Source organism: Lontra canadensis, unplaced genomic scaffold, assembly GCF_010015895.1.
Source record: "Lontra canadensis isolate GAN:19392208 unplaced genomic scaffold, GSC_riverotter_1.0 scaffold35, whole genome shotgun sequence".
Lineage (NCBI taxonomy): Eukaryota > Metazoa > Chordata > Mammalia > Carnivora > Mustelidae > Lontra > Lontra canadensis.
In genome coordinates, this window is record NW_022631029.1 from 15,906,360 (window position 1) to 15,919,960 (window position 13,601).

General features: G+C 42.9%; 1 protein-coding gene across 5 annotated transcripts in view; it reads right to left on the reverse strand.

Moving 5' to 3' along the window:
* Positions 1-1,163: 1,163 nt before the first annotated feature.
* Positions 1,164-13,601, reverse strand: part of CFAP20DC (CFAP20 domain containing) — a 251,483-nt gene continuing 239,045 nt past the window's right edge. For all 5 annotated transcript variants that reach the window (XM_032868454.1, XM_032868452.1, XM_032868453.1 and 2 more), the window contains 2 exons: positions 12,763-12,857; positions 1,164-1,440 (listed from right to left, as the gene is read on the reverse strand). In XM_032868454.1, coding sequence (XP_032724345.1) covers positions 1,328-1,440; positions 12,763-12,857 — 208 coding nt within the window. In that variant the 3' untranslated portion in view covers positions 1,164-1,327. The remainder of the gene's footprint in view (positions 1,441-12,762; positions 12,858-13,601) is intronic.

Genomic DNA, 13,601 nt, shown 5'->3' on the forward strand with positions numbered 1-13,601 from the left:
AGTCCAACTATTTTATCATTCTCTATGCTTTCTGAAACCTCAGTTATTTATTTGCATTTTGTAAGTATGAACATCTTGGGGAAAAAAAATCCTAACAAAGGTATATGTTGTGAACAATAGGATTAAAAGCTTATCAAACAGAAAGATGGTTCTAAATAATGTATGATCCTTTGAACAGGAGCCCAAATCTCTTCCTGAAAAAAGAGCTCTTATTTCCTCTATCAAGCAACATTAAACGAAATTATAGTCCTACCATTAAATCCAATTGTAAACCAGCAATTTTTCATCTCCAATGGTACTCTTCTTTATTAAAAAATCTTTATTAAATAACAAAATATTCCAGCTAATATAAGTACTTCCTTGAGCTCAATATTAATATACTTGGCACACAATTCAAGGCCGTCTCCTCAAACTCAGGAAGTGCACGATTTCTTCCTGGTGACACAGCAGGCAGAATTATAGTGACAGAGCCTTCGTTTCTCCAGGCCAAGTCCCAGAAGTGGTGAGGTGTGGGCGGTGTTCAAATGGGTGACTTTTTAAATCTGGATCCACGGAGCTAGATTTGGATCATAACATTAGAATTTAGAGATAATTGGTAAAAACAAAAAAAACGCAAAACCCCAAACCAAAAAAGCACAGCACTGTGCTAATCAGCTTAAGTGATTAGTAATGTTTTGATCTTTGGCAAACTCTAGATGAACCTTAATGAAATGGAACAGTGGGGCCAGTGCTAAAAAATTCGATCATAAAGTCTGACCAGGTCACAGTGTTTCCTTTTCTTGAGAGCCTAAGGAAGGGTAAATATTATCTTGGAATATTCTGGTGAAGAATGCAAGCAAGGCAAATAAAAGAAGGCAGTTTAAAAGGTATTCTTTTGACCATCATACTTTATTTTTAATACAAATAGGTAATAAAAGGTACCCAAATATCTTTGAAACAAGAATACATTTTCTGTGTATCAAGCCATCATTTACAGATTAACACTGCAAAACATTTGAATTAATAACTCTTAATTTGCTTCCGTAAGATTATAGGCAATAAAAAATGATATGTAGGATGAGAACTAACCAGTAAGAACCAATTCGAAGTTCTAAAATCTTGTCTCTGTATTAATTATTTCACTGCCAAAAAAAAAAAAAATAATCACATGCATCTACAAAGTAGGCATCCTTAACACCAAATGTTATTTACAAAACAACTTCATTTCTCTCAGTTACTCTGGATTCTGGGAGCCTGCCCGACACATGCACTGTGGGGCCAACGTCATGGTCAGCACGGCTCGCCTGCCCCACCTGGGCATGGCCATTCTAGGCCCCGGAGGAAGGCTTCATACCAGCTCATAGTATTTCCCCGTCTGGGGATCAAAGTAGCAGTTCAGACACGGGTCATAGAGCAGAGTCAGCACTTCCTCGTCCTCTTCCACACTGGGGTCTTCTTCACCTGCGGGGAGGGGAACCACAGACACGTTAGCCGCCTGCCTGGCCCGGAACTCCTGACCGCCGGGGCAGAAGGGCAAGAACGCAGGGCCCTCCAACCCTCCTGGGAGAGGTAGAATGTCAAGGCCAAAATGGAGGGGCACGGCAGACATGCAGACTCTGCTCACAGCATCAGACAGGGCTGGCTTCGGCTTCACTCTGAAAGACAAGAAAAGCTGAGTGCGGAGGCTGGGCAGGGAGGAAGAGAAGAAAGGGACATGGCCAAGGGACTCACGGGCAAGGATACGAGCGGGATTCAAGATGGGGGCGACAGTTCCAGACTTCACTGTGGGCCAGCACTGTATGAATGTACCCTAAAAGTGCTACCAAGTAAACCCAAATTAAAATGATAATGTTGTTTAGGAACACAAGACACACAAAGCAAAGAACACGTACAGAAAACTATCAGGTGATGGGTAATTTCATCAGTGGTAGGAACATCTGTCACGTTTGCTCGTCACACGGACATGGCTTCATGTTTGTCTCTGTGACAACTATTTAGGCATTTTGGAGGAACTCCTGCCGCCTAAGTTATTAGCAGTTTTGGTTGGTTTCTAACACATGCTATGGAATGAAAAAAAAAAAAAAAGGTTTTTGTAAGATCTTTCTTGAGCACCTTATATGTGCCCAGAGCTGTGCTAAGTACTTGTACACTCGAGGCCGCCTCCAGCAAGCGAGTGCCTCCTGAGTACTTCTGAAAAGCACATAATAGGAGTCCCGAAGCTGGGAAGGTAAGACATCCCTGAGCTGGAGAAGATCAGAGCAGGAAGGAGGGCTGATTAGAACACCCCTCTCTCTTCCTGAGCACAGGCTTCTGAGAACCAGAGAACACCCAGACTCTGGGGCTGTGAGCTCACCAGGGTTACTTTCAGAGGGGCTCGGCTGTGGGCCTGGGGTAAGGCTGACATGTAACAGAGGATCAGTTAATACGGATGTTTCTGGAAAGGGGGAATACATGATTGTGAAAAAGAAGCCTGTGGTTATAAGTGTCACTCCCCAGAGTATGGGAAGGTGGTGGGACTCCATCTTTCCCAGCCAAAGTCAGACAGAGCTGGTGCATGGATCCTGTCAGGACAGTGACAAGCCTGAGTTAAGTCCCAGGGAGCGGGGCCAAGATGGTGAGGTCAGGGGCTGAGATTCTACTACAGCCATTCCTCTGACCATTCAAAGACCTAAAGCATGATTGCCCCTGCACCAGGCACTGAGTGGGGTGCTGGGGATGAGATGGTTGAAGAAGAAGGTGCTGTTCTCAAAGAGTGTGCAGCGACTTGGGCAAAACCCAAGAGCAGCCAACTGACTCTCATGGGCTACACGCAGTGCATGCAGTCCTTCAAAAGTGGGGCTGGATGGAGGACTCGGAGCCGCCGCCTCACTGACTAACACCTCAACTGGTGGAGCCCTTGACGGTTTACAAAGCACTTCCCCATGCAGGAGCTCACTTGACCCTCTGGGAAACAGGCAGGAGTCATGGTGCCCATCTGACAGACGAGGGAAGCAGGGTCTGCAGAGCTCACCAGCTCACCTGAGGTCACTTGCCAAGTCAGAGGCAGAGTCAGGGATGAACCTGGGTTTCCAGACTCTCAGTTCTGCATTCTTTCTACCATACTGGTGCCCTGCTTTCCTTAAGAAGGTGGTGGAACACATTCAGTTGGGAGCCATTATGTTATGGGGATTTAAACATCGAAGAGCGTAACTCATTGTAAAGGTGTCAAATTGTAAAGGTGTCCTACATTTGAAAAACTCAGGTTTGGAAACAAAAGAAATTTCATTTCTCACACTTCAAAGATCACAGAGAAAGATGAGAGTCCATGTGGGAGGGCAGAGACAAAATCCGGGCTTATTAACTCCAGAAAAGACAAAGCTTGCGGTTACAGCAGCCCTTCTGGCCTCAAGAACATCAAGGGTGGTAAATGAGAAAAAAGTTAAGACGATTCTGTGGGGTTCCAGGAGGAAGCAAGAGGATCAATGAGGGGAAGTTATGAGGAGCCAGATTTTGGCTCAGCACAAGGAAGAATTTTCTAAACCATAGAGCAGACCAGGAAATGGGAGGTAGACCCTGGGGAGGGTGACGCAGGGACTGGGGCGACCACTTGTGTCAGATTTTATTGTGCACAGGGCAGGACCAGATCCAGTGATCCCCGCGGTGCCTTTGATGAGTTTCTGTGACTCTTGGCTGCAGTGGCTTACGTCCTTGAAGTATGACAGGACTTTGCTAATGGCCACGTTAATGGTGGCAGCTGACCTGAGCACCCTGTACGGTTTCTAATTAAGAACAGGAAATCAGAGAAGGCAGGCTGCTTTTCCTTTACCTTCTATTGTTACCTGAAGAGTGGGCCCCAGGGTCCTGCCTCCACCTTCTTCCTTTAAGTAGGAGAAGTTGGGAATGCTTTTTAAGTGGTTGTTTCTTGTGAAAGATGACCCCCTTTAGGTCACTTCTGCACATCAAAAGGAGGGTGTGCATGTGTCCTTTATCTTCACATATTCAACCCATCATCCTTTTCTTATTTAGGCTTCTTCAGAGAACAGAAACAATAAGTAACTTATGCGTGCAGGCTACATGATGATGTCTATTAAATTTGTACTACGTCTAGGTGTGGATGTGACATTCATACACAAAACAAAAGCAGCTAGTGAAGATTAGTGGCAGGGGGATGGAAGTTGCAACTGCAGAGTGGCTGAGAGAGCCCTGGGCCCTAGGATCCCGCCGACGGGATGGGAGAGAGCTCAGAGGCTGCCTACCCAAATGACCTTTGGGCAATTATGGGTTACTCTGCCTCACTGGACCCTCATTTCCTTATTTACCAAATGGAAATAATACTGCCTGTTTCACAGGGTTTTGTGGGAGACGAAACTGGACCCTGCAACAAATGATCGTTACTGTTACTCTTAAGGATAATGACAACCTTGAAATAAATCACGAACTACAGGTTATAAATTGCTTAGTCACTCAGAACAAAAACACTGATAAAGCTTAGAGTCCTAAGATAAGGCTTCGTGGAGATGGACAGCATCACACGGAGACAATGGAGTCAGACAGACCTGGGTCCAAATCCCATTCTACCACTTGGTAGCTGCGGGACCCTGGGAAAATTCAGCACTCTGAGCCTTAGTCTCCTCATGCGAGGACAGTAATCCTACTTGTGATAGTACCTATGAGAACTCAGTAAGATGCTCAGTAAGACTCCACACACACACAGTGAATATTCAATAAATGTTGTTATAATTGTCATCACGAAAAACTGAAGATAGCCGAGTTAGACACAAAAGGGGTGTGTTCACTTATACCTTATTCCCCATCTCCAAACTGTGCCTGTTTGATTTTTTTACGACCAAGAGGAAAAAAAAATAGTGGATTTGAATGAAATACAAAGACCCCCAACTAGCTTCATAAAGGACATTATCAAGAATTCATCTTTAAGTAAAAAGAGTACTTAAACCAAAAATGGTGTATTTTTTAAAAGTAAAATGAATTTTCCCATCAGGTGTAATGTTAAAATCATGGATCATCGAGGTAAGTAATGATAAGTCAACCCATCTCGGAGGTCTTTGTCCGTGCTTTGTTTTTACTCCATCCACACACTGGGGGACATTCTGACCTCTGGCAAGTAAGTGACATACCATATTACTGTTGAGCGCGCTCTGGAGCTGGTACTTTCCAAAAAGATAAAATTTTAAGCTGGCGCTATTAAGTTAGAAAACTCAATACATTTTACTACCAGTCAAGAATCTTTCTAGATGAAAATAACAGTTGTAATGGGCCATGGGTCTTTATCACCCAACTGCAAAGGGATCGATGTGGATCCAATTCATTAGTAGGGGTTTTGCTACATAATGCATACAAACTGAAGCGGTAACTGCTATGTAAATGCATTCGTTCCAATACGTATAACCATAAAACTGGAACCTCATGCATTATAGCCATGGGACTAAAGCAGGTTTTGTGGTTTTTAGTACTAAAGGTTTAAATGGATGAATTTTAAAACTCTACCAACAATGACACTGGTACAAAAATTGGGTGACATTATGTATAATTTTACATTGAAATAAGTGCTTTAAACTTGCATAAAAGGTTTTGTTTTCATTATAACTTAATTTTCAATGCCTCCAATTTACATCATTTTAAGCCATTGTAATCCCTACGTAATGAAATTATAATATCATTAAGCAATTACCACTATGATGTCAAGCAATGGGAAATGTTTTGAAAGGTAATTATTGTGCATGGGTATGGGGTAATTTTCAATTATATTCTTGAATGGTGCAGGGTTTGTTTTTCCCCCAAATGCTAAATTGCTCTATTGAAAGACTGGCTACAGGAACTCTAAAAGGACAAATTAACAAATAAAACCATTCTCTGCTACCAGACTAAGAGCATCTGGACAGGGGTCCAAATTACATTTTTACTCTTCTCCACATAATAAAGTCATTTCCAGTGAAATAAAATTGCCTTTCAGATAATAATCTATTTACAAACTTCCAGCTTCATCCACTTTGAAATCAGTTAACAGCAATAATAGAAGAAAAGCCAGCAGAGCCAGACCAAATGCAGCAATATTAGCTGCTCTCCCCTCTGTTAGATCAGTTCAGACAAACAATTCCTTCATTTCACCTTTTGAAAATCCATTCATATAAATGCTTAATTATCTATATTTATCACGTTTTAACCATAGATAATAGAAAACCTGTATGCGCAGGCCGAGTCCTCAAGCTTGAAAACAAGTAATGTGGCACCGGTTTATCAGATTTAGAATCTCTGAATCAAGACACTGCACTTGATTTTCGATTTTCTGACGCTGCCATCCAGAATTTTTTTTAAAAAAGTTAATGCATTTTCTCTCTTATAGATCTTGAGAACTGATTGACTGTACTTTTATGTGCATACTAATACACTATTGTTTAAACAATTCAATGGTGAGGGATCACCATTCCAAACAGTCAGCCTCGGGATCAATAAAGATGACATTTTAGATAAGATTCCGCAGAGCACCAGGTGCTTGCAAACTCTCCCACCAACGCTTCTCGCAGTAGGGCAAAATTAACTTGCACTAAAACCTGGGAAAGTCTACTGTAAACTGCTGAATTTTGTTTTTTGGCAAATATGTGTCCTGGGATGGGAGAAGGATAAATGATCAAGGATGGGATAAAAAGGAGGAAAAGATACTTTCTTCTATTAGAACACCATATTGTTTCTTGGAAGGCAAATAACATGCCATGATTATAGTTCAGGTTTCATTTGGGAAATAAGTATATCACCCTTTTTGCATAAACCAGTGGCTATATTTTACTTGGAAAATGCCATTTAAGACAACATATTGAAGGATTTGGAAGATTAACTGGGAATTAGTGTAATTTCATTCTTTCCAGGTAGTCTCCACTTACAAACGTGCAGTGATGCAAATGTGTGCTTGTATATCAAATCATTGAGTTAAACTTATACAGTGTTACATCTTAAACTTACACCATGTTACATTTTAATTTTATCTCAGTAGAGCTGGGAAAAGAACCTACAAAACAATTGTGCACTTGGAAATGTGCAGCTTGTGACTCTGAATGCGTTTTGTTACACACCCAGGGAAGTCCCTAACCAGACTACAGAGCTGTGAAACCCATAATGTCTCAATGGCCTGATCTCAGGCAAGGTGGCAACACTGGAGCGAGAAGAAAATTCACCCCAATTTTAGCAAGGGAAGCTGAACTCACACTTTGGACGAGGAACATTTCTGGGGTGCATCTGGGGAATAAGTAGGTGGGGATAGTTCTAGAATGAGAGAGAGAGCCTCAGACACCAGCAATGTGTTTACTTCCCTACTTCCGGGCTCACTTCTAGTACTCCTAGAAGGAAGGCACTCTTTAGCCTAGTGAGGGCGTTGATCACCAGCCCCCCATCTCCCAACCACTTTCGTGCAGAGAAGACACCCCCGAGACTCTGATAGCTGCGTAAGAGAAAATACCTCTCTTCCTCAAGGTTAATCTGAGAGCAAAAGCAGCTACTTGACTAATGGGAAGGGGTGGGGACTCTGGATTCTGCAATGTCATGAATACTAATGAACATTATAGGAGTGGAGCCTTGAGATGGGGATGCCACAGGTTGAAGGAGAGTACTAAAGGGAGTACTATTTTATCCAGAAAGCTTCAAGAAAGAGAACTTCCTAGATTTAAAAAATTGCAGTGGACACGTCAGTTGTATGGTTCTTACTGACCTCAGTGGGAATTCTGTGGCCTTGTAGCAGCATGGGGGTTAGGGGTATAGATTGCCAGGTCTGACAGGCTGGGTCAGAGTCCTGCTCCACACTCTGGGTTTGTGACTCAGGCAGTGACCTTAACTTCACCTGTACGGTGGGGGACATAACATAGCCTCACACCTGGCAGTATCGGGAGGAGTCATCGTGAGGTAACACAGGAAAATCCAACATTGTGGCGGGCACATGGCCAGTGCTGGCTTCTCTTATTACTACTACATTGCCAGGATTGTTTTTTGAGGGGGGAGAAGGTCTCTTTGAACCTTAAATAAATCTTGACGATACAAGGAAGATCCAAAGAGTAGACCAAATCATCCTTCTGTTTTCCATGGGCAGGTGATTCGTGCAAGTACTCATTAAATATTTATTAAGTGTGGACTGTGTCCTAGGCGCCAAGTCAAGCACCTGGGGACACCATGGTTTTTCAGTGAAGCAGAATGTCTGTAAGATAGCCAGTAAAACAGATTTCAGAAGACTGTTTGAGACTCATCGTATCAGGTGGGTGTCGAATAACTGTGTGGAAGGAAGTAAGACTCTGGAAGGCCTCTTCTGTTGTGCCCAGAGCACATGGTCAGATTCCCCCCTCTCTGCTTAGCTTTAAGGAGCCATGAGTCCTAAATTCTTGGCCAGTAGTTTGGATATTACATCTTTAAAATCAGCATCTCCTGCCTATTTGCGTCTCGTGGGAGATACACCCATGGTCATAAAGGAATATCCCCTATGGCCTTGCCATAAAGAAGGCACAAGGATGTTGTTTTTATGGGATTCTGGCAACTCCACAAGCACTTCTGAATGTCTTTCTTACTCAAAATCTATGTAAACTGCAGGAGCGGTTCTGCAGGCCTGACGAGAGAGGTCATTATTATTCCATTTTGGAGCTGGGAAGCATGAATAATTGAAGGGTCATATCTGTAAAGGAACAAATGTCAAAAACAAATTGACAACTATTCTTCAAGCAAAGTCTGCTTTATTTTCCAAAGGTCAGCTTGGTAGTTCTCTTGAGTAAGTTCTGAAATCATAACTTCCCATTTTCACATTTCACATGCGCTCCAGGAAAACACATTTGTGCCAAGTGTTAAGGGCGCCTGTGCCCCTGGTAACTGACATTCGGCGAGCAGGCTGCGGCCTGGGAGGAGCTGCACGCAGCGCCCCGCTCTCCCTCCAGCCGCAGGGCCCGGAGCGCAAGGCCGGTCCCGCTGGCTGCCTGGCTCTCCAAGAACACGGCCTGTTTCCTTGAAGGTGGCATTTATACACTCGAGGCTTCTGTCTGAGCAGGAGCTGTGGCTGTGACACAGACTCGTACTGAATAAGGCAAAGACTCAAAGTCCAGGTCTAAGGCATGTGTGACAAGGAGTAGAGGGAGACCTCATTTGAAATGGAGTGAGGAAGCCTGGAAAGGGAGGTGGTCATGTACGAGCTTTCTGTGGCCGCCTATGCCATGCTCCTGGGCAGGAGGAAGTTCATCTTATTGCCCCAGCAGAAGGAAGGGAGATTTTCTCCCTGACAAGCAATAGCCTAGACAATGGGAAGTGTCACCATCTTTAACTCTTGCTTTGGGCTTTTAGATTCTAATAGACTTTCCTTCAAAGCAGCCTCTCCCAAAGTCCTCCTTTGTCTCTACAAAGTAATGTTGCTCTCCACGCCTGCCTACGCTTTGCTGCCTTGTGCATGACCCAAATTGCCCTTCCTTTGCTATTCCTAAATAAACTCATTTTCCTGGTAAAATAACTTGCTCTTTTGTTTTTAAGGTTAACCCACGCACTTACTTTTATATGGCTTGGGGCAAGTTTTCTAGTACTATGCATTGGTCAGGCCCTGCTGCTGAACTACAGTTATACCTCTCACTCTATAGAAGCATCTCAGCCTTTCCATCTGGGCTAGAGCTGTGGGGGTTCAGCACATTACTTCCCAGCTCTGAGTGCCAATGTTCATGTGGAAAAGGCGGGGAATAACAGTAGCTGCACCTCAAGAAGCCATTATGAGAAGTAAAGGGTACTTGCAGGTGTGGGTCACAGAAAGAAGAAATAAATATTAGCTATCGTTATTTCTATCTTAGAAGTCTAAAGATGGGAGACCCTCCCTCCCTGGGAACAAGGCTTCAAAACCACCTTCAATGGTTCTGCAGAAAGGCACTGATAAGGAGGAAGCCTGGGTCCTAATCCTAGCTGGGGCTAGGACTGCACCACTGTCTTAGCTGGTTCAGCAGAGCCCCAAGGCAGGGTTCTGAGACCCTAACTTCCCCTTTAGCCAGAGCAGTTCGGCTTTTCTCTCTTATAAATGTTAGAATTTCATAGGAAATTCATTTGAAAGAAAAGTTTCATGGCTTATAAATATACTTTAAGAGCCACTGCCTCAGGTGACCTGTCACTGTTTTAGTTGCTAAAATGCAAGGGTCTAGGTTCAATACTCTCATTGACAAATTTTAGAAATATACATAATATACTAAAAATCTGGAATAGGGGAAAAGTAAGTAAGCAAGACTTACTGAAAATAAGAATTCAATGAATGACTCATTTTTTTTTTCAAAGTTGGTATAAAAATGGCCATTTGAAGAACATTTCTCTCTCTCTTTTTTCCCCTTTCAGCCTTCTAGTCTTCCTTCTAACAAAAATTTAGAGTATCTAATAACCTACAGAAATTGCATAGGGTACTTGGGATCCAGGAGTGAGCAAACAGATGAAGTCTCTGCTTTTACAAACTCAAAGGCTATGTAGGAAAGAAGACATTAAACAAGCCAACAAATCACGGATTACACATTGTGAAAAGGGCACGAAGAAAACGTACAAGGTGAAGGGAGATTGACCTGCTTAGCTGAGATTGTCTAGAAAGGCCTTTGCAAGGTAGGTGACAAGGAAATACTCAGGCCTGGCAGCTTGGCAATCCAGGGATCCTGTCTCTCAGTCAGGCCCTTGCTCCCTCAGATCTGGTCAACAAAGCAGCTTTGCCCCTGAGCATCTCACTCTCATGGAGAAAATGCGGCCACTTGTGATTCCTGACAAGCATGAATAGGCCGGGGAGGCAGGTCCAGGGCTGAAACAGGAGACCAGAGGTCTGCTTCCTCCTGCTCCCTTAAAGAACTTTGCTACTTGGCCCTTGAGATGTTTCCATTTGTTTTTTTTTCCCCTATAGATCAGGAAATTTCAAGAGGAAAAAATATTTCAATTCCTGATTTCATATACATTTCTTTTCGAGTAGGTAATCTAGGTACTTTGTTCAAAATAAAAAAAGTATAAAAACTGGTTGGGCTCTGGGTCGGGTTGTTTGGAAATCCATCCCAGCTCTGCTGAGGACTGGTTGTGTGATCCTGGGCAAGGCATTCAAGAACATTGTACCTCAGTTGTCTCAGCTGTAAAGATCAATAATTATACACGCACACAAATAGTACCTTCCTCACCGTGTTGCTGTGACAGCTACTGTTAGAACTTAGCATGGTGTCCGGCATATCTCTCTAAATTCTTGGTATCCTGCAACAGAAGCCCCAAAAGAGGCCCGACTGTTCACAACCATGTCTCCCTCTTGCTTCTGGTGATACAAACTGGATACTTGAACCCATCATTTTTCTTTGACAAACATTGTATACGAACACTATCTTGGCATATTGAGATGTTGTCTAAAACAAAGCCAGTAACATGTAAAGAGTCACCAAATAGGAAACACCAATTTTTGATGATAGTAATTAGCTATAAACCACTCGAGTAGATCAGAAAAGGGGAAAGGGACAGCTGATAGAAACCGAAGCTGACAGGCAGGAGGGGCGCCAGACCTGGTTAACATTGGCCAGAACATTTCTATAATCTTCTGAATTTATTCTGTTAATTTGCCCCCGTTGGAAGTTCTGTTTACCTTCAACATAACTGAGCTCCTGCTGTCAAAACATCACTTTGTAATGGTGACTCGAAGCCATCCTTTCAGCCACTTCTCACTAATATATATCTTGGGTGCCTTTGCTCAAGGACCACACTCTCTGTTCCTGTGGTTTATTTAGGACACTTAACATAACATATTATTTGTTCTCTCACAGCAAGGTCTCCTCCTGACAGCCAAGATTCTATTTTTCTGTCATAAGTAATTATAAATGTACACCTCTAAAAAGATTCCCAATTTGAGGGGCATAATCTATTTCAGACAGTAAATCACAGAGACATCTCCATCCCTTGGGCGGCCAAAATGTACAACTCAGATGTATGAGCTCTCACTCTGAATTTTCCATACCTGAAGAAAAATGGGATGCTCCACTTTCTCCCTGGGGCAGTTAGGGGAAAAAACCTGGCACCTTTGTTGGAGCAATTTATATTGGCTTCAGTTCCTGTATTATTTGTTTTAACTTCAGATATCGTGCTTCCCTCTTCGGAAGCCCAACTCAAAAGGCCATTTCAGGGAGTCCTACTCTGAGGTTATCTGTCACTCTACCCCTTCCATCCCAATCCCCATTTCCACCAAAGGTTCTTTTCCCTTCCTCTTCTGCGTACTCCAGACAATCACGTTCCCTGCTCACAACCAAAAACTGATGGTTCATTTCTATGACTCTCGCCCACAAAGGGAACCCCAGGCAAATTTTCATTCCTGCTTCCTTCCCATTCCTCCATTGCTAACACTAATTGCTATAACTCTGTGCTGGCTTTACCTTTAAAGACAAATATCCCTGTGTGAATGAAAACATGTATCTAGTGATGTAGGAGCGTGGTGTCTGCTTTATAATAAAACGAACTGCTAGTATTTTGTAGGTGCTAATATAAGTGCTTTATGAATCTTCACAAAAAACTTCCAGGCGGATGCTATGACTTTCAGTCTTACTTTACAAATATGGTAACCAAACGTCCTACAGGCCACACAGCAGGAGCTGGCAGGCCTGGAATCCAGATGAAAGTCAATTTGATACCGAAGGACTTATTATCCTATAAAATGAGGCACAGGGTATCTCATTTTGGGGGTGTGAGCCTAAATGATTAGCATTTAATAAAAACAGTGGCATCTCAAAGTGACTGATTTTCTCTATTTGTAGTTAATGATTTTTATTTTTTTATGCATAACATTTCCCATAGTCCCACCTTGGGCGCTCAAGCTTCCAGAAGAATCCAGATGCTGGTCTGTTGGGTGTTGACTGGGAGGAATGATCGGTGGGCTCAACATATTTAACCAGTCCCTAAAAAGAAAAGAAGAAAGTAAATAAACAACAGGTCTGCAATTTCATATATAAATTTTATCTTTCCATTGGGTTTTTAATTCCCTGGGACTTCCACAGAGAAACATTTTTTCCCCTCCTTCATATTTCAGAAGGACAGAATGTCCAGAAGTTAATATTCAGTTCTATAAATGGGTTAATATATTGTCAATCACTGAACTCAGTAGTTGTTCCACAAATATATCAACTAGATTAAAGATGACTATTCCTCTCAAAAGTTTATTACTGTGGCTATTAAACTATACCCAGTTCCTCTCCTATAAGAAAATTATTTTGGGGGCACCTGGGTGGCTCAGTGGGTGAAAGCCTCTGCCTTCCACTCAGGTCATGATCCCAGGGTCCTGGGATCGAGCCCCGCATTGGGCTCTCTGCTCAGTGGGGAGCCTGCTTCCTCCTCTGTCTCTGACTGCTTCTCTGCCTACTTGTGATCTCTGTCTGTCAAATAAATAAATAAAATCTTTAAAAAAATTATTTTGATAATTCAGAAGAAATGCAGTAGAGACAAAGCTTCTTAATGATCTTTGGGTAAGGAAACCTGGCAAAGTCATATGTTACCTCCATGACAACATTCCAAATGTGATCTGAAACAGAAAGTGGTCTTGGAGCCATTAGGGACTAGACACAATGGTGGGGTCAGCAGGCACTCACTCAGTCTTTAGAGCATCGGAGGGCAAAAGAAGGTAGAGTGAGGGGAGCTGGTCCCTC